This window comes from Syngnathus typhle, linkage group LG9, assembly GCF_033458585.1.
Source record: "Syngnathus typhle isolate RoL2023-S1 ecotype Sweden linkage group LG9, RoL_Styp_1.0, whole genome shotgun sequence".
Taxonomy (NCBI): domain Eukaryota; kingdom Metazoa; phylum Chordata; class Actinopteri; order Syngnathiformes; family Syngnathidae; genus Syngnathus; species Syngnathus typhle.
Window position 1 is genome coordinate 7,188,024 of NC_083746.1, and position 26,236 is coordinate 7,214,259.

The 26,236-nt window shown below is 39.9% G+C and overlaps 1 protein-coding gene across 1 annotated transcript in view; it reads left to right on the plus strand.

The window, feature by feature from the left end:
* Window positions 1–2,678: 2,678 nt before the first annotated feature.
* The window catches only part of LOC133160220 (glypican-6-like), a 53,408-nt gene continuing 29,850 nt past the window's right edge, over window positions 2,679–26,236 (plus strand). The window contains exons 1-4 of the mRNA XM_061287879.1: window positions 2,679–3,193; window positions 18,598–18,756; window positions 20,950–21,341; window positions 23,940–24,105. Coding sequence (XP_061143863.1) covers window positions 3,043–3,193; window positions 18,598–18,756; window positions 20,950–21,341; window positions 23,940–24,105 — 868 coding nt within the window. The 5' untranslated portion in view covers window positions 2,679–3,042. The remainder of the gene's footprint in view (window positions 3,194–18,597; window positions 18,757–20,949; window positions 21,342–23,939; window positions 24,106–26,236) is intronic.

Sequence of the window (26,236 nt, forward strand, 5' to 3'; positions counted from 1 at the left end):
GCAAACAAATCCTATTTAATCTGCTTTAATTAGACCTACCTTTTAAGCACTTTCATTAAAAATGGCCAATGATCATTCTGAGCATCATATAAATCAAATTTACTCAAATACACAATACAAAGCTTAAATATTTATACTATGAGCTTTTTTTAGACCGTTTATGGTCCATATTAAGCACTAATCTTTTTTTCTTTTTTTTTAATTTGATAATTCCCCTGATCATATATTCCCTTTAACACAGGTTATGTTAAATTAATGAGAATAATGCCAGCATAATTTTTATCCTCTTTGAATTGAATGCAACGTCCCTGTACGGACAGAACAAAAAGTCATTTACATCACATTGAGTGAGAGCAGACGGTAGGACGTTCAATAGAGAGCAAAGTGGGCTCAGGTGGAGGTCCAAGCAATAGCAATTTAAGAAGCCATGTGCTGGTTCTTTCATAAAAACCTCAGTGATCCTCCATCTGAAAGAAAAGTGTCTAGAATCAGCCTTAGTAATGACTTGCACTTTTTATTTATTTTTGACTGTCCTGTCACTATAAAGCCTAATTTTACTCATTTTGCACCGCAAGAGGCAATATTGCTTTATTATTTCCCCTGCCGTGGGTCAAGCCGCCGTGCTCTGACACAGAGGTGGTTTCCACGAAGAAGGGATTAAGAGTTCGCCTCAGTGCATTCCCAGATATCGCATTTTGACAAACACCAATATGCAAAATTGCTCGCGAAATAGACACAGTCTTTAATACCAGAGAACACTGATCAAAAAGTAGCTGACAAGAATAACGGTGTCATGAATTTAATATTTTCCAGTTTGTGTCCCACAGTGAGGATTTGGCAACCCTGTTATTGTTAATAAAAATTGTAACAATAATAGTACTTGAAACATTTCTTTTGTTAGCCTACTTTAAATTGTAATCGTTAAAGGGGATATCAACCTAAGATTTCCTTTACAATATGTTGTATGTGCCCCCACTAGTCTAATAATGGCATTCTGATTAATATTGCATTTGAGTTAAGCAGCAAAATCCAACCGTTTTTATCCCTCTCGGGGCGGCCATTTTGTCATTTTCTGTCAATTTAAAATGACATCACAGGTCACAACCAATTAGGTGTCAGTTTCAGAAAACTGGTGGAAAAAAACAGTGTATATTTTCAACTGGTACGCTTCCAATGCTGCCCAACAAGGGGATACAACGTTTTCAATGTAAAAAATATATATATCTACCGTAATTTTCGGACTATAAGTCGCACCGGAGTACAAGTCTCACCAGCCATAAAATGCCCAAAAAAGTGAACCCCCCCATATATATGTATATAAGTTGCTCCTGAGTATAAGTCGTCCCCCCCCTCTTATCCTCTTAATATAACAGCAATACACCATAACTGAAGTGGCTGGGGTTGTTATGTTTGCAACATGATGTATGCTGTGCATCATCATTGAAAATGCATAAGGGTTTCCTCTTTTGCATACTTCCACACTCGATCCGCAAAATCGATAAATGTCAGGCTAGCTGTAAAATCACTTTGTGAATATTGGATGAGCAAACAAACCACACATGATGTATATATGGAGTTCCCTACAACCGATTCGCACCAACCATCCATTTCCCATGTGGCAGAACATCTCTGCGTTCCTTGAATGAACGTTATCATCTAGGGGAAATGGTGGTTCTTTTTCATACCCTTAGGTATCATTTACGCTGCCATGGCAGCCATGTTAATCCACTGCTGATCTACCCGTTTCGGATCAAGATGCCCTACAATCGATAATGTCACAGAGGCTTTGCGTTCTGCTCTTCATCACAGCCTTTCTCTCCATCTCTGACTTAATGCACTTTAATACTGCGTTAATGGGATTTCCTCTTTGAACATAGAAAATGGAAGGAAAAATGTATGCAAAAATAACCTCTCATTGCACAAACATTAACTGAGAAAATGCATTTGTTAGTTGCAATTGGATTTCCACGGTCAATATGCCCCTTAGTGGCAATGATTAGCATATATGACGTCAGGATCATCTGATCTCAATAGTGACAGTTTTAAACGTTTTATTCGTTACAATCATTGTTTCTTGGCACTCGTAGAATATTTAAAACGTATTTATAGTGAAATTCTACACAGCATATTGCACATTTTAACGATTGAGAGCACTTAATGAATGTTTTGCACAATTATAGAAAATATGTCTTTAAAGTTGAAGTCAACACCCAAACTATCATCGTAATATGTTCTGTGCAACCCAACTAGTTGAAATACAGCGTTGTGATTCCTGTTTTGGTTGTTGAATATTACTTAAACAGGCAAAATCCACCTGTCTCCATCAAAAAGGGCGGCCATTTTGCCATTTGCTGTCGACTGAATATGATGACACAGTTGCTCAAACTTTCACACTAATCCCTCAATTAAAAAATGTGTGGCATTCCCATACTGTTTCTAGGCAGCTTCAATCACTGAGAATAATGTTTTAGTTTCTCAGCATTCCTTCAAATCAACAAATAATACACTTATGACATTTTATGTCGCACAATAATTAAATGACAAGTTATTCCCCAGCTTCAGTCGCCTATACTTTGGTGTCTGCAGTGAACTCCAGTCCACATTTTGTGGGCTGCTTTGCATCGCCGGAGCATCTGATACGCAGCGCAGTCTCTCCTCTGCACCCACTCGCACAGCAGTTGTACTTGAACGCAGCACGCCGGGGATCTCAGTCCGTACGTCTGTTGCACTGCTGCGGGGCTCGGACAAGTTACGCGCAAGCGGTGGGAAGAGCGCTTCTCTTCTCCGGATCCATGTGGCACTTTTATGCGCGCCATCTCTCCAGCGGTGCATGGTGGGGGCTCTTAATTAAGCACCCCTTGCTGCATTTCAAACACATCTCCTCCTCAGGGACATGCACTTGCTTGGCTTTGCAGGCGCAAACTGAGTAAAAGATCCAAGTACCAGTGGATCTTGCTGTTGTCATTGTTGTATTTTTATTTATTTTTTAAGTTAGCAGAGGATACAGCAGGGAAGCTCCTGGATCTTTTATCCAAGTCCACAATGCTCAGACTGGAGATGCTCGTTTACACTTTTTCTGCGCTGTGCATCGCATCCAAAGCAGAATTGAAAGCAAGGAATTGCACCGAGGTGAGGGAAGCTTGTGTAGCCAGGGGCTTCAACTTCACGCGTGTTCCTCTCCAGGAGATTCCAGGTAAGAATCCAATGTGACGTTATTACCAACAAGTGTTTGTTTATGGCTGGAAAAAAAACAAAAAGAGTTAAATAGAGCTAATTTTTGATTTGATGTTGAGTTTGCATGGACCAACATCCCAGCCACTTGTTCAATTTCCAATGAGAGTTTTAAACTTCAGCATTCAAATCTAAACTTGAATAGGGACTGCCTGTGTACTCTGGAAAATACAATAAGAGAATAAAGTTGGAATTTTAACCAAAATAAAATCCTAGTACAACCCAAGGAAATGTAACGTTATCATACACTGAGGAGGATCATTAGAGAAAATATAATTTAGTTTTATGAGACCCAGGTTCTGTAATGTGAATTTGGACTCTAGAGAGGAAAAATGCATGGTGGAATTTCAGTTCACCAAAGTCTATTTAGTAACTCGATTGCGAGTTCTCTCACATAGCGTAAATGTCACGCTTGTTAATTTTTAAAAATCAATACCAGCACAAGTGTTGGGATCCCAAGACGGTGAAAAGCGATTGTGCTATTAAGAAGCCCTGCAAAATGTTGATGTTTGGGTGGGTCATCCGCAGGCCCCACCCTCCAACTCCCTTGACGACCTTTGCGTCTGGCACACACGACGGTGATGGGCGGGATGGATTCATTGTATTTCCATTCAGCGGTTCGCTTCCGTCGCTTTGGTTTGAGAAGAGATTCAAATCCCTGAACTTATTGAAGCGAACAAATCTTGAGAAAAAGTACAAATAAAATCCTGATTTTTTTTTTCAGGATTAAGTTGGAATACGACAAAATTATTTTATCATTATAAAAATGATCTATTATTAGAGAAAAAATGCCATTAATTAAAGAAAAGAACTTTCTGAAAAGACTTAAAAATCGTGACACTCGTGTTAAATCACAATTTTATTATCTGTCATCGATTGGTGAAGGCAAACATTGCCACATCTTTTCTTTTTCTTTTCCATTGAATTGTGTCCCTAGTACTCTTATGCAGAGGTCAATGGTCAGTGGGGCTATCTTTACTTCCTAGAAGCACGCCGCCAGTTAATACCGCGCAAACTGCTCGACATGACGATAACAATATTTAATCCTAATGTGAAGAGTCCCCACAGGCGACTGCAGTGAGATTGCCTGCTTGCTTCGTGCTTTAGCCAATCCTGCGTGCATAGATAATGGATAATGAATGGTCACCCATAAGCAGATTAACTAACCCGTTCTCGCGTCCATTTTAGCGCCAACGCCAGGCGGAACTGTGGCTTCCGCTTGCTTAAGTATCTCCGACCACAAGAGACTCTTTTTCCACATGATTAAAAATACCATAAAAGGCAATTAAAGCGCGTCTCGCTTCCAATTATATCTTACAGCTGACTGACTGTAAAGCTTACCAACTGGTGATGTGAGACTCTCCCACACTTGTAAAAAATCGCTAGGAATAAATATACAATTAGACTGGAGAGTTTTGTCAATGGCAACAAACCAACGGTGTAAAAATCCTTTCTCGTGTGTATCAATAGGCGACTCGGTGGGGCACTGGGTAGCACGTCCGCCTCACAGTTAGGAGGGTGCGGGTTCGATTCCACCCCCGGCCCTCCCTGTGTGGGGTTTGCATGTTCTCCCCGGGCCCGTGTGGGTTTTCTCCGGGCACTCAGGTTTCCTCCCACATTCCAAAAACATGCCTGGTAGGCCGATTGAAAACTCCAAATTGTCCCTAGGTGTGAATGCGAGTGCAAATGGTTGTTTGTCTCTGTGTGCCCTGCGATTGGCTGGCAACCGGTTCAGGGTGCTCCCCGCCTACTGCCCAATGACGGCTGGGATAGGCTCCAGCACGGCCGCGACCCCCGTGGGGACTAAGCGGTTCAGAAAATAGATGGATGGATGGATGGATATCAATACTGATATTAATACGGAAATCGGGGCAGCAGCAGTAAAAAATGTTAGTCTGCTTGCTTGCTACTGCAGAGGTGCATTGAGCAACGTGCCATTCTCTCGTCTCGACTCAAGTGGTGCAGCATTGTTGAATCTCTCCTCACATGCCTGCATGAGTGTGATGTGGTCCTCCGTGATATAAATTTTGAATTTTGCAAGCTAAATTTCCCCTTGAGAGATTATAATGGTTATATTATTATACAGAGTTATCATGATTGTCATATGGTATCATTAAGAATCAGTCAGAAATATCACAAATTTGTTCCAGGAATCAATTACAAGCAGGTATTGAGTGAGCAGTATTTCAGTATTGATCCACCTGACACGACGTTTCATGTTCCTCTTAACTGGGAACAAAGTGTAATTAGTCTGAAATCAGCACATTTTAGCCATGACATGTTTACATTAATCAGATGTCTGCTCATAAACATGATGTTTACAATTCAAGTTTGCCAGCACTTGGTTTATTAAAACAAAGTAACGGCAACTGGCTAATGTCTTCAGGTACGTAAAATGGAATGTATGGAGGAAGTTTTGGAAGTTAGTGGAGATACTCTGAGACTGTATAACAAGAAATGTTTACACTGGTTGAATGTTCAATCAAAAATAGGAAGGAAAGAATTTTCACTGTTTTAAGCATTGCATAAGGAAACAGAAGAAATATGACCGATTTTGCACTAGCGGAACTAGAGAGGGGGGCCGCGGGGGCACTGCCCCCCTTTGTAATATGCTTGTGGTTAGAATGTCTGCCTCACAGTTCTGAGACTCTGTGTTTGAATCGCAGCTCTGGCCTTACTGAGAAGGCCAATATGCAGTTTTACATGGATATGGATATCGATTTTCCTCATGTTGCTTGACAATAGTCCAATTCAAAGGAATTTAGTTTTTTTACGATTTCTCGTGACGTTCCTCGGGGAACAGTTTGCATAGTGTGAATATGGGAAATGTAATAATCCACATTACCTAGCATGACGGGCCACTTTCCAATTTTTGCGTTCATTGGCACGATGCAACTCTATAAGAAACAGCTGCTAAAGCACGACGGCATTCCGGCGTGGCTCAGTTATGCGTTCAAAGCAGAAACAGCTGTGTTTGGAGGAATTAAAGTCTTCAGTAAAGCGTAAAGGTGAGTTTGCAGGAGAAGTGATGGTTTCATCTAAAAATCTTGGCACGCCGTGCGCATAGCGTGAGCGTTTTTCATCCTGCATCAGCAGAAGTGTCTCATGGGGAGAAATTTAGTAGAAAACAAGCTAAACGGGATGAGAAGTCAAGAGATAGCACTTGTTTCAAATTATATCCAACATGGGACGTGTTAGGTTCTCCTAAATTCATTTCAAAGCACTACTTCGCTAACCGGACACTTAATTAGGAACACAATCTCAAGTGCTGAATTGAAACTTCTAAAAACTTCCTGAAATGTGTTATTTTATATAAAGTTTATTCTTGTGGTTGTAGATTATGGTTCAGTCACATTACACTGTGATTTGGTCTCTTCCGTCCATCCATTTTATCTTCATTAGAGTCGCTGGTGGGCTGGAGACAAACTCACAGTCACACTTAGAAAATTTACAGTCTTCAAAAAATCTAACATGCTTGTTTTTTTGGAATGTGGGAGGATACAGTATTAAACGGTGTGTTCAGTCAAAAGCTGTGCCACTCCCTATCAAGTAAGACATGTCTATTTATAGATCATTCAATTATTCCATGACATTAACTGTATTTGGCTGGCAACTAGTGAAATCGAAATGGACGGCTATACTGTAATTATACCGGTAGCTACTAACTGTTGCCTGACATTTTCTTTTTTTATTTTTGTAGTCAGGCATAAATGTGTAATGTAAGAATCAAGTGTGTTTACTTAAATAGAAATAATACCTGTATTCTGGAAAAACCAAGTGGAGACTTTTTTACGGATCATTGATCACCTTGTGTTGTGGCTTCCGTGCAGGTGACATTTAAGGCAGCCTACATTTAAAAAAAAAAAAGAAAAATCCATGTTTTTAAAGTACAGAACTTAAATAGAACTTGCATTGCCATTGCATGTAATGGAAACTGTGCATTAGCAATTGTGGCAACCATATGAAGGCTATTCACATGACTTAATCGAGTGTGACAGCAGCTCTGAGCCAAACTCCAATAGTGCTGATTAGTTGGTCAACAAATGCTGCCGAGAGACAACAATGTGCGATGGTCATTTTTAAAAAAAATTCATTGATGTTTTTAATTTTTAACTTGAAGCTTCAGTGAGAAACAGGCAGGTTGCACGCTTCAAGGGCACGACGACCATCTCGCGCAAATTTGCTGAGGTGCTCATATAGCCTCGCTTCTATATGACTCATTCAAAGGCGTTGATCAAAAGGTGTCTATTCAAGAGATGACATCATCCGGAGATGAGAGATGAAATTGTTTGCTCAATGTGCAAAGGTGCGAGCGCGTAGGTTATTCTAGGCATTTGGGAACAGGTGGGCCTTTCATCAAATATGCAACCCGGCTTCTTAGACATGGCTATGATAGACGTGCCAGATGGGATTATTCATTGTTTTTTTTTCTTTGTTTAATTTGTTGTGTGCAAAACAACAGGGCTGTCAGAAATGTTGACACTGATAGTTTGTCAACTATTCAAACAAAGAAAAACCTTGCAAACCTTTGTTTGCACCTGAGTGACAAGGCATTGTATATAAATAATAAAGTCAATGATGAATTAAATCCACTTTCAAGAAATAAACATTGCTTTATTTTGAGTCACTTAATTGTCAGTTTTGTGTTAGGCAGTTTTGTCAGAATTTTCGGAATGTAATGAATAATCTAATTTGTAAATGAACTTCTTACTTTTACAATCAAGTCATCATTTAAGTAACTAATTTTGGAAGTCAAGGCAACTGGCGACACTGTTAGCATACTAGCTGACATTGAATTCGCACCAATCAAATAAGTGTTGAATGAACTGGGCTGTGTGATTTTTCTTTTTCTTTTTTTTTTCTTTTTCTTTTTATAAACGGGCTTATTTATACCAAACTCCAAATATTGGTAGCAGAATGTCATGCTCAACTGTGACCTCAGCATAATTGCACTCAAGTCATGCTCGCAATCTCGGAGTTTGATTGCGGTCAAAGCGATGCCTTGGAGTTAGGCGGAGTCAGGGTTAAAAGGTAAAATCTAACAGCTCCATCGGTATAAACATTTTGTCAGAGCAAGGCCACAATTCCGCCTCCGGATGAGCTGCTTTGAGGCTGTTTGCAGAGACATGCTCAGAATTCAAATGCTATTCCGTTATCAAACCTTTTGTATAAGTTCAAAAATACAACTGAACCTTGAAAATTCCTTTCAAAACTGACTTAGACTGTCTGAGATTGCTCAAAATAACTATTATGGATGGATGACCTCTCAAATAAACCCAGTGAATCTTCAGCCTCCCATTGGTAGAATATCGTATTTTCGTTGTACAATGACAATACATTCATTCTATTCTCATTCTGTTGAAGGGAAATATTAGGTGAAGATCGCAGAATGGGAATTTTGCCTCATTCGGTATAACACATCACCTTTGCTATTATTTACAATAATAATAATTGTTTTATTTATATGAACCTTTGTTGATATTTGTTTTGTTATTTTGTTTTTAGCCCGTGGCTCTGAGTTTAGGTCATTAAAATGGATGCTCAAACAACAAACAACATATATTCTTCCACAATGTGAAATTGACGCTTAAAACAATTGTTGTACTGTTTAAAAAAAAAAAAATATTGCGATGACAGTTTGACATAAGGAATGGATTATTTCTATTTCCATATTTCCCTACAGAAATATAAAAGTGGTTACTAGCTATATAGATAGCTAGATAGATAATTTATTTATCAAGTGAAGAAACTCAAAATGTTATTATTGCGTGCAGCATCCTGGAACAAATTGTGATCGACTCCAGCTCCACCAAAATAAGCAAACTCAGCATCACTGTCTCTTCCTGGAGGTGACAAGGTCCCCTTTTGTCATACAAACAAAGAGCACAATTTGTTACCTGTATTCATTTGAAAACATGTCACATCGACGGCCAATAACTATTGTCTGGATTGAGCTAGCGCCAGAGATAAAACCATCCGATACGAAGGAGGCCACATCACAATAAAGTCTCATTCGATGTCATCGTTTGTTTACACTCAGCCATGAGCTCCCACTGAAATACGAGCGCTTATATTATTTGATCCTTGGCCGCTTGCATAAGGGCATAAATGAGCTTCGCTGGAGTGTGTAATGTGCACAGGTTCTCCAGCATCATGTAATGGAATGGAGAGGATTAGAAAGGTTAAACGGGAGTACCTGCACGGTGGGGCTGGGGTGATCAGGATTGGCCGATGATGTATTACCAGACCAAAGTGACCTTCCTGTCTGTCACAGACACCGAGACTGATTCGTGAAGAGCTGTCAAGTTGATGCTTTACGATGACGTCTCTGGATTTCTACGCTATCCTTCTGCTCCAATTGCAAATCACCTGCTGTTCATGCTCCTTTATGGCCCCGTCATTGTTAATGGGGACGCATTATTGAAAAGTGTCTTCTTAATTGCTTGTATATATATAGCCGGAATGCCTGCCCACCTGTCAAGTAAGGAATGATGTACATTACATTTTCGGACACTAAGTGGTACAACATAAAATTTGAAAGATTAGAAAACAGGAAGTATCAGGCTCATTCTTTGCAGATGAGATTGTCCTCTTTACTCCTGCATTTAATGTCAACAGAAAGCAATGGCTGTAAGTTCATTTTACAATATATATCTTTGGAAATAATTATTCATTTATATTCCGGGATGGTAAAAATGGGATTTATTTACTGGAAACTGTGACTGGACCTCTTCTTGCTCTCAATATTTATTTTTGAATGTGGTTGTATTATTTTAAAGTGTGTTTGAAGACCTTCAAGTGCCAGTCATGCTATAAAAAACATGCTTAGGTAGTATTTAGGGGGTTTCTATATTGCATATTTCTCTTGCAGTATTGTGGGGCTGGTGTGCAATATGACCTAACCCCCCTCAATGGAGCAGGATTTACAGGATAGGTTTCAGATTTGGCCTGTGTTTTGTCTGTCGGGACACATTCGAACCAATTACACGTTTAACCAACTCCAAAACCAGAGAGCTGGTCTACGGATCAAAAAACAAACTATTGTGAAAGCTGAGAGAAGATGGCTAACCATTCAGAAACACTGGCCAAAATACAATACAACCATTTAGAATGTCCTGAAGAAGAAAGAAACCACTAACAGCTAGCAAGTAAACAACCTCAAACAGTTAGATCAATGAAACAAAGAAGCTGTTGATGACAGAAACATTGTAAGACCTGTAAAGAATGCCAACAGTGTGTGACTTTAGCAAAACATCCAAAGGTCAGGACTGGAGGTATTACAAACAACTGTATGTGAAATGAGAAAAAGTATAATAAAAGCAATACCATCATAATCCAGTGCAATATGTCTTCTTCAAGGGCTGCTCCTCTTCAATGTAATCTGATGATGTCATCCAGGAGGAGGAATTCAAACAAACGATGGCATTTGGTGCTGCCGAGGGGATTTTTATTTGAGCGCTGGCTCCAACTCGCGTCTCATCCGTCGCGACGGCCCAAAATGGCCCCGTGACGGTTGCTCTCCACAGTGCTATTCCGAGACATTGTTTAAATGCTTTGTGACGATACTCTTCACGTAAAAAGCAGGAGGAAGGGAATACTTGAATTTTAGAAGGTGAGATGAATGAGCAGAACTGGGAATTGTCTTCAGTTTGTTTAATGTGGCATTAGTAGTTAATGTTCCAGGAAATCATGTATGCACCGTTAGAAAAACAATCAGTCATGTTCCTGTGTGCCATGTTTTTTCACAGATAGCATGCATATCGTTGACATTGTATATATTCTCTCATGAGTCATGATTTCACCTGTCACTTGGCACTTAGCAACAGGAGCTCAGGGTCTGCTCATTTAATGCGGTTTTATATAACATTAAATGTCATCGACAGGATGTGGAGCGAGCGATTAGCACGTCTGACTCACAACTCGGAAGATGGTTTTCAAATCTCAGCTGTGGTTTTCGTGGATGGATTTTGTTCCCCCTCTCAGCGATGGTGCAAATGTTAAGGGAATGGTTGTCTGTCTTTACACGTACTTTGTAATTGAGCGGCGACCATTCCAAGGTGTAATCTGTCTTTCCCCCAATGTCAGATGGCTCCAGCTCACCACGACTCTGAACAAGATAAGCACAATGAGCAGATGGTTTTGCAGATGCGAGGGATTTAAAAGGTTTATTAGGGGGAAAAAAACATGCCTCATATGCTGCTAGTCCAAAATTACGCATACTGAGAATAAATGGAGCTCAGAAAATTGACACAAAGTGTCAAGACTACAAGAAGAGAATATCGTGATTTTTACTGCATGTTATCAGTCAAGGCGACGAGGCAATATTGGGTAAGCACGTCTGCTAAATAACTTTTCATTTCTGGGTTTGAATCACTACTCTGGCTTTTCTGGGTGGATTTGGATTTTTACCCATATCACCAAAACATAAGTTATCTTTAATACTAAATTGTTAAGAAGAGGTGTGAAGCCACTAATGAGGACAGGTACTAATATATAGACGATGGATGGCTGCCCAAGGTAAATTTTGTTTACTCTGTAAATCAATTGCCTATCTGACATTACAAGGTGGCTCAGTTTTGTGAAACCCTGATGGTGAGAAGACCTTGTATTCAGCATCTGCTCTATATGCAACCTAATTGTTAATTGTTTTTCTATTCGGGTTCCAGATGCCCGAAGAAATCTACATTCACTGATGGATTTCAAACTCATTATTTCAGGTTCAGTGTTTTTAAGCAGCAAAAGTATCTTGTTGATGATGCATCCCTGGAACCTATCTGCAATGGAAGATCTGACTTGATTCTTTTTGTGGCTTTTGGTTCTAATCCAGTGTTACTTAGCTCCAAACCCCAAGGCGGTGAAAGAGAGTTGGGGTGTTTTTTCTACTGTGTCAGCTAGTTAGAATTATATTTTAGGTTATGAAAACATCTATATTTATTTACCCACCTGAAACTTGCTCTTTTATGCAGTGTAAGATTTGGGAACGTTAGAGAGATGGTCATCAGAAAAAGTGCTTTGAAAGACGCTGTCTCAAACACAGGGCTCGGGGGCCATTTGTGGGCCGCAGAACGATATGTTGCGGACCCCTAGCAGACATCGGTTTAAAGGGAAAGTCAAGTACAAAATGTTCTTACAGTAATATGCAGTATACACCCCCACTAGTCTAATATCCACTTCATTTTCAGAGTTTAGTCATTTGATGTTTGCAAGCTGAGCTGTGATTTCAGAACCTTCCATGAAATCATGAACAAAAATGTATGGAAGGGGAGCTTTGGAAAAACAAACAATTGAAGAAATTGTTTACTCTCTCTTTTTTTTTTTTTAATTGAATTAATTTAAAACTGCAGGCTGCCTGCACCACACGAATCATTCCGATCACTACGGTTGGACTGTTTCTATCATAAAAATCAATTTTAATAAAAAGAAATCTCTTTAGCCCAAATCATTTTGACACAGGGGGCGATGATAATATTTGAGGCAGGGTCTTCCATTGAAAATGAGAAATTTGGTTTCTCGCTGAGAACACTAAACGAAACAAAATATCCACTTAGAGGCAACTGGCCTGTGTTGTATTAAAAAAATGATAGACATGCTTTTCAGTAAAAAAAAAAAAAAAGACTTTTTCCACAAAAGACTAGCATTCCTAACTTTTCTTGTAGTGTCAGATACGTCTGCTTTCCTCAAGGCCTCACCTAGCCATCAAATCAAAATGAGACAAAGCCCTGTCTCGAAATGCCTCGTTGCAAGCGTCTATCTTTAGCAACCGTCTGTTACCACCGATGTTGGCCCCTCGTTTTGTTTTGAGGCCAGGGGAATGCGGCCTCCGAGTGGAGTGCTGACAAGCGGGAAGTCCTGGCACCGTGGCGAGATTTCAGCGCTAATGAGGAATCCGTTAAATGCTGAGTGAAAGGTAATAATCAGAAAAGTGCCACCGGCTGCTGCCCTGCGCTGCCGTGGCCTCCACTAAATGGATGCAGAGCATGTTGGCATGCATGTCTAAGCAGCGTGTGGACTGGAAATCCATCGCAGCCTCCTCCTCCTCTTTGAGTCCGTATTGTGTAAATAAGAAATAAAAAAGGCAGACACTGTGTTCCATATGCTGATTATGGTTCCTAAATGTGCTGAAGATGCATACACACATTAATCTTAACCGTATTGATATTGGTAGGCCTTGCAGCGCTATATTGCCCATGAATATTCCACAGCCATTAGCCTCCAGGTCAAGCACGTTGTACATTTTATTTGTCAATTTGTCTTCTTGACTTTTATTTATACAAGGACCTTTGCTTGGTTTGTTATTTTTCCTCCTATTTTAGTCAGAAAACGAACTAACCCACTAACTAATATTGAACGAACAAAACAAGTGAAATTAAGCAACCATTATCCAAATCTTAAATATTACGCGGACTCTCGCTTTGTAACTAGCAAGCTAAACAACTAGTAGCTAATGAGTCAATGAACAGAAACTAACAAAACTAGTGAATTTTCATTTTTTTGACAAAACAAAAACACCCACTCATTGGTTCAACATTTTTTTTTCTCCCATTTTATTTTTAACACCTACATGATGCATGTTGTTGTGGGATACTTTGACATATACATAAAAAACCTGACACGTTTGCTTGGTGGATGAAACCCTTTTTCTCTATATTGTTTTCACCATCATGCCGACTCTCCCGGGGATAAAAAGAAGACTCCCATCCTACAAACGTATCGCACCGCTTTCATTGTCGAATGTTTTATGTCGCCGGGAATTCATTTCTGTCTGGAATCTGTCCTTTTTTCACGCTCAAGGACAACCACATGCCCCTCTCTCTCTACCTGCAGAAGCCGCCAGTTATTTAAAGCACATCATGTCTTTCATTATGACTTGTGACATGACCCAAAATGTGATATAGTGTCACTGGAATTGATTTGATGCAAGCTTGAACTTGAGGAAGGAGCTTGGCTATTCTATACACAATGCCTCTGGAGACATTATTAAAACTGGAAAGGGAGGAGTGTGTGCGAATGCATTGGCTTTTGGATGCATACTGATGTTCATGGACATTCCAATTCACTCTCATTCGATTTATTTCACAATGTTGTGATATCTATTCAAATGTTAAAAACAGGATTTCCATGGAAATGTTTGGTCATGTTATAGTGTGGAAGCTTAACAAGCAAAATAATCCAAATGTTACTGCCTTGTATAACATACTTTAATGGCTCAGTTATAAAAATGACACATTGATGAAATCCTAAATTGCAAACAGTAACTCACTTGCCAAATTATCAAAGCAGAGTATGGAGTACTGTGTAGTACCTTAGAACAAGACAAAGGCTTGTGACCTTAACTGAGAACTAATAAAATAGGTGTTTGGGTAGCAGCAGATGCCAGAGACATATGCTGCACATCTTTGTGATAAGGTACATCTCTCTGGCTGCTTTTTAAAGTTGGCAGCTTCAAATGCCTCATAATAAGAACTAAGCATAATGGTATTCTATTGATGGTGCAATTAGAGATAAGTGACAGTGGTGTCTTAATTTAGACTCCCTGTACAAAGCAGTTGTATATGGATGTAAAGTAGAAAAAAACTATCGGAGGACAATATAGATGAACGCTGCCCATCACGTTGACAGGTCATGTGACAAAATGTATGAAATACTAATATTCGTGTATGCGTCATATAATAAATAGCTGCCTGATGTTTAAGCTTCTAGTAAATCAGGCCCCCAATGTTCATGCTCACATTTGATTGACACGGACAAAGTTTGCTGTGGGCTGTTTCTAATATTTAGACCAATGAATAGAATAAATCAGCAAATATGGTTGACAGCACATAGCATCGCTGACATGCAAGTGATGCAAAGTAATTGAGCCCCGTGATGGCAGTTTGTAAACACACCAGAAGTGACTCTGATATTGCTTGCTTAAACTGTTTTGCTGTAATTAAAATGAGTCAAAGCTCATTAGAAAGCTGTGCACGCTCTTGTTAGGCGGAGGCACGACGATTGGCTCAATACAGGAAGGTTAAGCGGGGATACATCTCTGTGCTTCAAGCCTCTTCCTCTGTCTGACTAATAAACAAGGCTGGCTATTCATGTGGAATAATTCCCGCTGAGTGCCTTGCTCAGGGTCGTAGACAACTTCCCACGGGAATCCAACTTTATATAATATCGGTCAGAACAGTCATTAGCTCAGAAACAAATGATGACTTCGCTATCAAAGAAATCACGCGCAGTGCACAACCCTGAAGACGTCTCAGTGAGTTGAGAAACTGTTAAATAAGTTAAATAACTATTGCACAGTGAAATAACTAGCAAATAAAAACTAACAAACTCATTATAATACCAGAACAATAACAAACTAGCATAATGACTACAAAACACTTGTGAAAAACTCCCATTCATAAAAACAGACTAACAAAACCAATGACTTAATAAACTACCCAACAAATGTCACTCAATTGCGAAACGATGAAGACCGAATTAATTGACATACAGTTACTTGCTTATGAACATCACTGCAATTATATAATTATGTCACTTAATGCACACCATCTTGCCACTCGTAAATATAGGTGAACACTGGAATCCCCATTACAATCTGGAATAATATGGTGATGTAGTATTTTGTGAGTGACAGAAGTTGTGTGAACATCTGTATACTTCCAAATGTATGATTCTGGGTTTTTGTTGTTGTTGTTGTTGATAGCCATGTACTTGGCCTTTGTAAGCATAAATTATCCAGTTGCTAAACCCAAATAACTCCCTCAATGGTGCTCCAAGATGCAGCAAATGAGTCCAACATTAAGTTCCTTTTTTGTTGTTTCTTGCTATTTTCTCTACAAACCACAAAGTACAAGGAAGTTTTTGTTTGTTGGTTGCTTGGTAACCTCAGGCCATTAAGATTGGGAAGATTGTGCAAAAGCATGGACTAAGGAATTTATAGCTGTGAAGAGTCTACTCACATTTTTTTGAGTGGATTGAGCTATGGTGGGAAAAAAAACTTGTGTGGCACATGAGTGATGTCTTCCACATTGTTCTGCTGAATTATCTAGAGGTAAAATGTAATATAATACATCGATATCTGTTGATGCTTTCTGTTCTTGTCAATCATTATCTTCTCCCGCCCATTGACAGTGCAGTCACATCCATTTCATATGATTATTAAAAAAACCTGTACTCTATAATAAGCTCTTTATTCCTCCATCTTAGATATGAGGTTATCAGGCAGACAGATGATCCAGTGAGGCCGAGCTGTTTTAACCTTGACTAGGAAGGGCACAATGCTCCTCTGAGTGTTGGTGTCCCTTGAAAGCCCTTTCCCCAATGTGCAGTTCATTGATATACAACAGGCTTAGTCATGTTGGAGACTACCAGAGAACAATGAAGAGATGTTATGTCAAGATGACCCCCCCCCCCCCACCCACACACACACTCCACCAGACACAACTGATGAAAAGGTCACAGTCACTATTTGTTTCACAGTGAGAGGGCGCACCACTAAGGTGACCCCTAAATCATTGTTCTTTATTCTTCAGCATTACATTACATACCATCGCAATGAAGGAAATGTGGAAGAAAATGATTGCAATTTTGCTTTCAACTTTAATCCAGATGACTAAATATCATGATGCCGTTGCATGATTTAGACATCCACCATACCCTATACTTGTTTGAAATTTATAGAAAACCCAGGACAGCAAATTAAAATCGACAATATGAACAATAAATCAATAGTTCCTGAGACGTTATGACTTTTCTTGATCTTTTCTTGAACGATGCAGCGGTGCGTATTGACAGTAACACAAGGCTGTAGGTCACTTTAAGACGAGCACTAAATTGTATCTTGAAATGAAAAGACCGAAAATGACTTGATGCTGAGAAAATTGGCCTTTTGGAATCTCCCCTGAGAGCACTTAGAAAGTAAATGCTGCTTTGTGGAGTAGTTCAATTGACAGTCATTAGTCACATGTCAATTTAACAATATTTATATTTAGCACAGTGACACGGTACTTATGTTGTCAAATGAGTGGCAGGTACTAACTTTAAAAAAAAAAAAAAAAAAAACTTTTACTTCAGTATTTGTGTCACGGTGAAACACTTATACTCCCTTCATTGAGCGACTTTCTGCTGGCGAGTTTAGCTACATATTTTATCTGAATGTACAAAGCTGGAAAAGACGTTATGACCTGGATTGATTGGGGAGTTAAAATCCCAGCAGAGCCAATAAAAGCATTAAAATTGGATTCTAATATACCATATTTTCCGCACTTAAGGCGCACCTAAAAACCTCCAATTTTCTCAAAAGCCGACAGCGCGCCCTGTAATCAGGTTGTGCCTTATATATGGACCAATATTGAGCCACTACAGCAGGCGTGTCCAAAGTCCGGCCCGTGGGCCAAATGTACATATCTTATATATGGACAAAGTTTTAAAATGGGCCATTCATTGAAGGTGCGCCTTATAATCCGGTGCGCTTTATAGTGCGGAAAATACGGTATGTGAAAGAGACTTGTCAATGAAGACGATATTGAAATAGATTCTGTTAGCAGTGAAAGTGTTCGTCAAGTTTAGAGATAGAGCAAACTTTCCGAAATTTCTTTTGCTCTTTCTAAATCACTGCTTGAGGGAAGAGAATGATGTGCATCATTAACTTCTCCCCGATGTCATTAATTATGTAACGTGCAGCCGAATCTTCTCAAAGATTGTAGCGTCTCAGCTCACGCTGATGTATCTGTAAGTTAACTTTACCTCTTGCCATCAACAATACAATCTATTCTCAGCCCTATCATGACGGCAAGATTGTAGCCTACACACTGTCACACATCTCACTGTGGTACCTCAGTGCCAAAAGTTAAATGCCAGTTAGGGAACTTGAACTTCTCTATAATTTATTTTTTATATATGCCTCCATTCTTTAGTTTTCCTTTGATTAATTTTTCACTTTTATTACGTTGTCAAATGATGTGTTGTTCCATCATGATGTATGGAGATTATTCCTGAGAATAATGTGCAAGAGTGAAAAGGCTTCTTTGTGCCACATGCCGAGAATGTCAATGTAATTCTTTGTGCTTACTGCTTTAGCTAAAGCACATTGAGAAAGAAAAGATGACAGCCATGGGAAAACTCATCCAATAAAAAAAAGTTCCAATGTTTTTGTGTGGTGGGTCTTTATACAAAAAAGTTTTTAATTAGTTACAGGCCTCACCTTTTTTTTTTTGCTTTACAATATATAACAGGAAATAAGTTGAACCAAAGGTGTTGAGTATGACCTTCATTATCTAAGCTACAACTCTACAGTTTTAGAATTTGATGGTGTTTGGTGGTCAGCATACTTGCTCTTACCGTGACCTATATCTTAATTGGTGTTTCTTTTCACAGGCGAAAATCTGCGAGTGTGTCCGCATTCTAACACATGTTGTACCCAAGAAATGGAAGACACCTTTGGCCAGCGGATTAAACAAGAGTTTAGTGATCTGGTGGATGAGATGAGTCACACCTTGAGGAGCATGTTTGTGTCTCGACATCAGAAGTTTGATGGTAAGTTGATGAGGTTTATTCTGATAGTTTGTGTTTTGGACGTGCTCTGAAAATTGGTAGGTCAAGTCGGACACTCGCAATCCAGTAGACATCTTATCACTGTTTTTTTATGTAATTCTTTTTTTTAGTTGACGACCAAAAATGAAAAGACTGTCAGAGTTCATTTGATATAAGGTTAACTGTTTGTAGCGCTTCACTCGGCCCCTTGTATGGAGATAAGAGAACCCCCTTGTTAATATGCATGTGTGCGGAGTAGCCTCCCCTCATCGGATTAAACAAACTACGGCTCCTTGCTCAGCAGATTAAAAAGAGCAGCCCAGAGCCAAACTTTGCATTATTAAGCTTCGTTTCATTCTCTTGCGTGCCGTGCCGTGCCGTGAGTGCTGTGAGTTGAAGCCCCCAAAGCGACTGCATTGACCACTGGGCTAATGTTACCTCACAGTCAATGGAGTCAGCTCCTCTTAATGAGATATAATAATCCCACTCGCTATCGACATGAGGCTGTGTGGGAAGGGATTTCTTATCATCACCTCACATGCAGAGGTAAAAAGAAGTCTGGGGGGAAAATAGCCACCTGTCTATTTGATGTCTAAGGTGATTCGAATGGCGCGCCCAGTGGATTGCAGCATATAAAACTTTCATTTCTTATTAAAGTTGTGCCTATTAACTTTTAATTCCCGGTTGACTTTGAAGCTCTTGAGGTTTCCTTGGTAACAGGATGGTTTTAAAACTATATCTTAAGATCGAGCTGAGTATTTGCCTGACGAGACGTCCATTAAAAGCTACTCTTGTGTTTATAGCCGGTATCAGAGGAAACCATGTCGTTATGATCAGTAATTGAGATGTTGTTGTTTTTTAAAAGAGAAATGTTTTTTTTTGTTATTTCAGAAAGGCATTCAAAGCGTCACATGGAGCTTCCTCTAAGATATAAATGAATCACAAATTGATAAATAAGTACCAGACAACATCTTGTCATCCTGCAGAGATTTTTTGCTGTCAATGTATCGGTAATGTCACAAGGAAGCCAGCGGCTTTGTCCAGCCGCGCAGTTTGCTCTCGGGCTTTGCTGTCACTCTCTGTAATCGCATCAGCAACAAACCAGATTCTGTTTTGCAACTTTCAGCTTTTCTCCTTTGTGCTTCCACAAGTATCGATTACCAAGTGACTACTAATTGATTAATAAAGAAATTGAGTGTGATTGTCAGGTTTGAACAAAAGCCAGCAAAGGTAGACGTGGTGTTTTCACCTCTAGGAGATAGGAAAGGATAGCATAAATCTAGATGCTGCATTATTCAGTAAGATTGTGCATTTGCCACTTCATGCATTTCTTAGCTAAAGCAGCACAGACGCGAGCGATACATTGATGTTGAGCCGAAACTTGCCAAACACGCTTTCTATTAGTTTGTTTAGATGTTTCTTGACATTAAAACCTACCGCTGGAGTCTCACCTACAGAGTTTCCTTCTTGAAAGAGACTTCATAATGTGAATGTATGTTTATTCGTATGTTTATTAGAATGTCAGGATGAGCATATGAAAAGAAAAGTTGATTGTGAGGAATTGAATGGAGATGAATCAATTTCGATGGAACTGGGTCAAAACGGAGAACAAAAGGAGGCGCTGTAAATGAAGTGTCATTTCTGAAGAAAGTTTTTTTCTGTCTGATACATTGACATGGAAACAGGAGTTTAGTAAGTTCAAAGAAAAATGTTCCTGTTTATCGATTTACCTAGCACACGCTGTGTTTACATTTGTTGGATTAACTGTCAAAGACCGGTTTACATGTTCATATCAACGATAACAAGGAAGCATTTTTATCATCATGCGCAAAAAATATTTAATGACGTCTCTCATTTCACCTCCAAGGTGGAAAATATCAGAAGTCTACAGTACTATATCTTTTAAAAAAAAAAAACTTTTGTGAAATACTGCAGAGACATCTTGATTCGACACTGTACAATAAATCTGAAATGAATTTTGACAGATGTGATCTGGACAATACAGACTGCAAACATTAAACTTATTGCTTCCCAGAACTAGGCTTCATGTGGAGCTCTTGTTTGTACGCGGAAGGATCAACAATGATTAAAAGTTAAGATTCAAACTGAACTTCCATCTCAGTTAGATGGACAACTCTGAATTTCACCTGTGGATAAAATTCACACCATCAGAGTTAATGAGTGTTTTCTTTGCAGAATTCTTCTTGGAGCTCCTGGAGAACACCGAGAGGTCCTTGAACGAGATGTTCGTGCGAACGTACGGCAAGCCTTACATGCAGAACGCCGAAGTGTTCGAGAACCTCTTCGCCGAGCTCAAGCGCTATTACACGGGGGGCAATGTCAACCTGGAGGAAATGCTCAACGACTTTTGGTCGCGGCTTCTGGAGCGTATGTTCACTCTGCTGAACTCCCAGTATGTCATCACTGAAGACTACCTGGAGTGCGTCAGCAAGTACACAGATCAGCTCAAGCCCTTCGGAGACGTGCCCAGGAAACTGAAGGCTCAGATCACCCGGGCGTTCATCGCTGCTCGCACTTTTGTCCAAGGACTCTCGGTCGGCCGCGAGGTGGCTCAAAGAGTCTCTAAGGTAAACGAAAGAACGGCTAAGAATCCAGAACTTTTTTTTTTTTTGCACATCATCTGCAGTTTCTAACACGCCCGAGGGCATGTTTGCTGTTCTTGTAGCGAGCTGACTTTCCTCTGCTGTTTCACTGTAAACAACTTCCTCCTTACTCTGAATTTTTTTGTATGGGTCTTCAAACAGACTACATTGTGTAGATTTTCCAGAGATGACATGCAAAGGAAAAGATAATCCCAAAATTGGTCAGTGTTGTTTGCAAAGTTCTCCCAAAGCATCTAGCAACTATAATTAAGTTGTATGTCCTTAATATTCCGTTTGATGTAATGCACTGATTTAATGCCTCTCCTGCTTCTATACCGTACCGCCCCAGGAGTGTTTGCACTTTTGATCATATACAGGGGCGAGATTAAAGCAAAAGGCACCGAGCTAAATCTTGGATTAATTTACAACAAGTGTCACCTTCCAAATGCGCAAACATAACTCCCGTGTATTCATTTTCCTCCAACCAGCACTTGTGGTGATGTTATCTCTCAGGCAATCTCAGAGGACCTGTTCTAAGTGTTAACTAAAAGTGTGAGCAGACACCTTCCAACCAAACCCAAAAGGAGAGATCACAACTTTACCAAGTCAAAACACAAATGTTTTGCTTTGCGCTTTTGCTTTCTTTGCACATCCTACAACACAAACAGTGGTGGTGTAAAATTTTATAATGCCGCTTTCCATGTTTGACCTTATTTGAGAATTATACAATTTTAAAGCTATCGGTGTATTTAGGAGCTACAACTGAAGGAATACATACAAAAGGCTTTTTTCTTTTAAAACGTAGAAGTTTTGTTGTGAAAACAACACAGACTAACATCTAAGAAGAGCAGGCAAACTGTTTTATAATTTATGACTGACTGTCCTTTCAGCAGACTTTCTCAAAGCACATAGAGGATTGCCCCTTGGGCAACAGACGTGATCATGGAAGTAAAACATGCTTTGGAGTCTGAACACTGAGCGCTTTGTAAACAAAAAAGCACATCTTCTCCGTTGAAACTAGCAATCAGACAGACACATAGATTATAATTGCCTTTCTGGTTAGAATTTTAATGAGTTATGATTAATCATCGTTAGGATCTTTAGAATGTGTAAACAGACGTCTCTTTGGCCTCTTTGAAAGAAAAGAGATCCCATTTTGCCAAATGATCTGTTGATTGATTGACACTTTCAACATCCACGAACAGATCCATACAATTAAAAATAGAAATATCAGAAACTAATAAGGACCAAGGATGGAGCCCTGAGGAACCACACATTGATCTGATCTGGCAATATTTTAGTTCTATAAAATTTCACCAAATTCAAATGAAGCCCAAAATATCCTGTGATGCACGTTGAACCTTGTGACATTTTGCTGAAGAAGTCGGACCGTCCTTTAGTTCCGTCTCTTGCTCATTGGCTTCTTTGCACATGCACATTCTCTTTGTCAGTGCCACTGCATGCTTGACCTGTGTGACCTAATGGAACACTAATGTAGCAGTGAGTCGAGGTGCAACACACGCATCACTCAATAGCAATCACTCACAGTGACTGAGTCACAGGATGGAGAAGCACGGAGCAGACCGAGAGGCCGCGTTGGCAAATGTCCCCTTCGTCCCTCCTTCTTTATGAGCGGCCTGGTCATTTTGCCGCCGCTGCTGCTGTTCCCTGGCATGTTGACGCCCTAAGAGATGGATGTATGTGTATGCGGGAAACAGCCGGAGGTGAGTGCATGCCGGCTGTGTCCAATTCATCCCTGAGATATATGACAAGCTGGGAGGAGAGAGGGGGGGAGCTCATCTTCACGTTTATTGTGAAGAAGCGAGCCCACGGGTGTCACACATTTAACTCCTAGGTGGAGAAGCATTCTCATATCTAGCACCGTGGCGCCGCTATCTCCACTCGTCTGGAAAGAGGCAGCAGAGGCAGGGACAAGCTGGGAAAACGCACTCGGCCGAGATGCAATGATAGAATGCACAAAGCTCCTGCCAAGTCTTGGCCACACGCCATCATTCTGCCGTGACGGTTAGCATGTGCGCACACGGAAAGCACATAGATTTATTGAGCAAAGCCAGAGCAACAACTGAACCTTCAATAGGTTACTCCCAAGGGTGTTAAGGGTTCATCGGGCCAGAATTGTGCAGGAGGATTCCCAAAAAGGGCCATTTGTTAATAACAAAGTAGGGTTATTACTTTTTTATTCTTTAAAATACCTGGACCGCAAACATCCATATCAACATTTACAATGAATTGTTTTGCATGGGAGTAGACAAATGACGCAATGACAAGTATGTGTTTACAATTTATCACACAAAAAAATGAGCATAAAAAAAAAAGTGATGACTTTATAATGCTTTGTGTATTTGTGTACAATACATAAACAGTTCAACACAACGGCAACATGAAATTATGGAGGAGAATCTGAAAAGTGCCTGGAAAGAGGGAAAAAAAAACCCCACATTACTCACATACAAGATTCCATTTTGTGGAATGAACGAGAGTGCGACCTCGATTATTGAAGCAATAGTCCTGTACGTTCTCTTCAAAGGCGCTCACATCTCCTCTCTTTGCGTGCTCTTACAGGTAAGCAGCACTCCGGCATGCATGCGAGCGCTGACCAAGATGTCGTACTGCCCCTTTTGTCAAGGCATGCCAGCCATTAAACCCTGCAAGAACTACTGCCTCAATGTCATCAAAGGCTGCCTGGCCAATCAAGCCGACCTGGACCCCGAGTGGAACCAATACATCGGTTAGTGTGCTTCATTTCTCACAGCTCTATTCAAGTTGATTCTTCTCTTGTGCTGCTGAGTCCATCTGACTAATACTGCGTGTGATGGAATTGGATATTGAGGCCAAAGGAGAAAGCTTTGCAGGTAATTGTTGGAGTGCGGGAAGCACTGATTGAAATAAGGCCGAGGGAAAACAAATGACGCAATATGACCTTTGACACTGATAGCTTTTGTAAAGTGTCAACTACTGTATGAATTGACAGCCGCGTTGTACATGACATACAGGTGGAAGCTGAAAGCATTCGGGTTCAACTCTACATTCATTGTAATATTTCGACAGCTTGTTTACATATGACATACATATTTACATGACATTTTCCTCCCAACATGTAATCTTGTCTGTATCATGATGATATCATTATTCATTGAAAAGAAGAATAATTTGAGTATAAATTTGAAAAATTTGGGGTTGGGACATGATGATAATTGAAAGAAAACTTTCATAAATAATCCCATAATATTTCACATTTTTGCGCAACTCCAGTTTTTATTTTTGGGGATGGAAATTCTGTTAATTTCACATGAAGTTTTACCAATGTTGGACAAAAGCTGATGTCTGCTGCATGATGTTTTGAGGCAGAATACTAATTTTGATTTAACTTTTCACTAATCTTCTTATTGTTATTTTTACATTTTGACAATAATTCATGTCCGTCATATATTCAGAGGATTTTGAGAAAAACACAAAAACCAAAATCCTGGTAGCTTCATACGCTTAGAACATTGAATATAAATACTTTTTGGCCACTAATCAACATATCAAACAATTGTAAATAGCCATCGCGAAAACAACCCATCAGTGTTTTGCCATACCGCTCTAACAAATGAAATACATAAACAATCAGTAACTCAAAATGTGGCCTTAACGTAGAAAAACAAAACTGTAAAAACTAATCAGATGATACGTTGAACTCACATGAAAACTATTGCCGTTACATATGCCCATGTAGGCTCAAATAGTTGGTATGATCATGATGGTTCTCACTGGTGAGGTTTGTGACAGTAACTCAATATGGATGAGAACAGATGGTCCATACCACGATGCTCATCTCGTCAATTTGACACTTTGCCTAGACTGAACTTGACTTGGAGGAGAGCTTTGCTTTTTGTTTTGACAACACGGGCTTTGCCTCGAGTGAGAAAATGTTATCCCCCCCACCCTTCCTACCCACGTTCCCTCATCGCAAACGATTTTCCTCACTGGATTCTTCTCTCCCGTCGAGCCTAATGGGGATTTGTAACGGGGCGGGGGCGCAGCACGTCAACTTTAACGCCAGGAACGTGCTCCGCTGCTGAGACAAAGAGCGCAAACATCAATGTAACATTTTTTTGATTAATTTCATATTCCATGAAAGGCCTCGCTGGCGTGCATGACTCCAGTAGTTAGCAAGTCATGTTAAGGTGGCACACTAAAAAAAAAAAAGGGTGACTGCTGACAGCCCGTGGCAAAGAAAACACTTAAATCCGAGTCGAAGCTGTTTCCTTGAAGTCATACCTCGTCTGCTTGCTCTCTGGGGTTGCTGTTAGGGTGGTGCTCACTCTAACTTATTTTGCAAGAACCACTCGGAGACAAGTTAGTCGTTTTGGGCACCTGCAGGTGGAGAGTTCACTCGTCGCTGTTGTCACAGCGATGGTCGAATGAAGTCTAACTCTCGCTTCCCACAAGACCATCTTTATTAAGAGAAAAAGGGTGGGGGTGACAGTAGACTGAATAAACAAGTTAAAGCTCTTGACATCTAGGAAAACAGAGTAGGGGATGTTTTACGACATTGTTTAGGATGGGACAGACTTAAGTGGTTTATTACCGGTTACATACCAACGTAAGCATAAAACTAATCTACCTAAGTTATTTATTACCGGTTATATACATTCCACCATAATCATAGATCAAGATAGTTTGGAAAACCCTGACAGTTGCTTTAGGTCGTTTTAGAGGAGGACAAAGCATCAAAGTGTGCATGTATTATCAGACTATCATTCACCGTTGTGCGCTTCCACGGCTAGATGACTTTTTACTCCTTTTTTTGTTCTTACCTTTAAATCATGTGTTTGCAAGTGTTTCAGCCTGGCTCTGCACTGGGTGGGAAATAC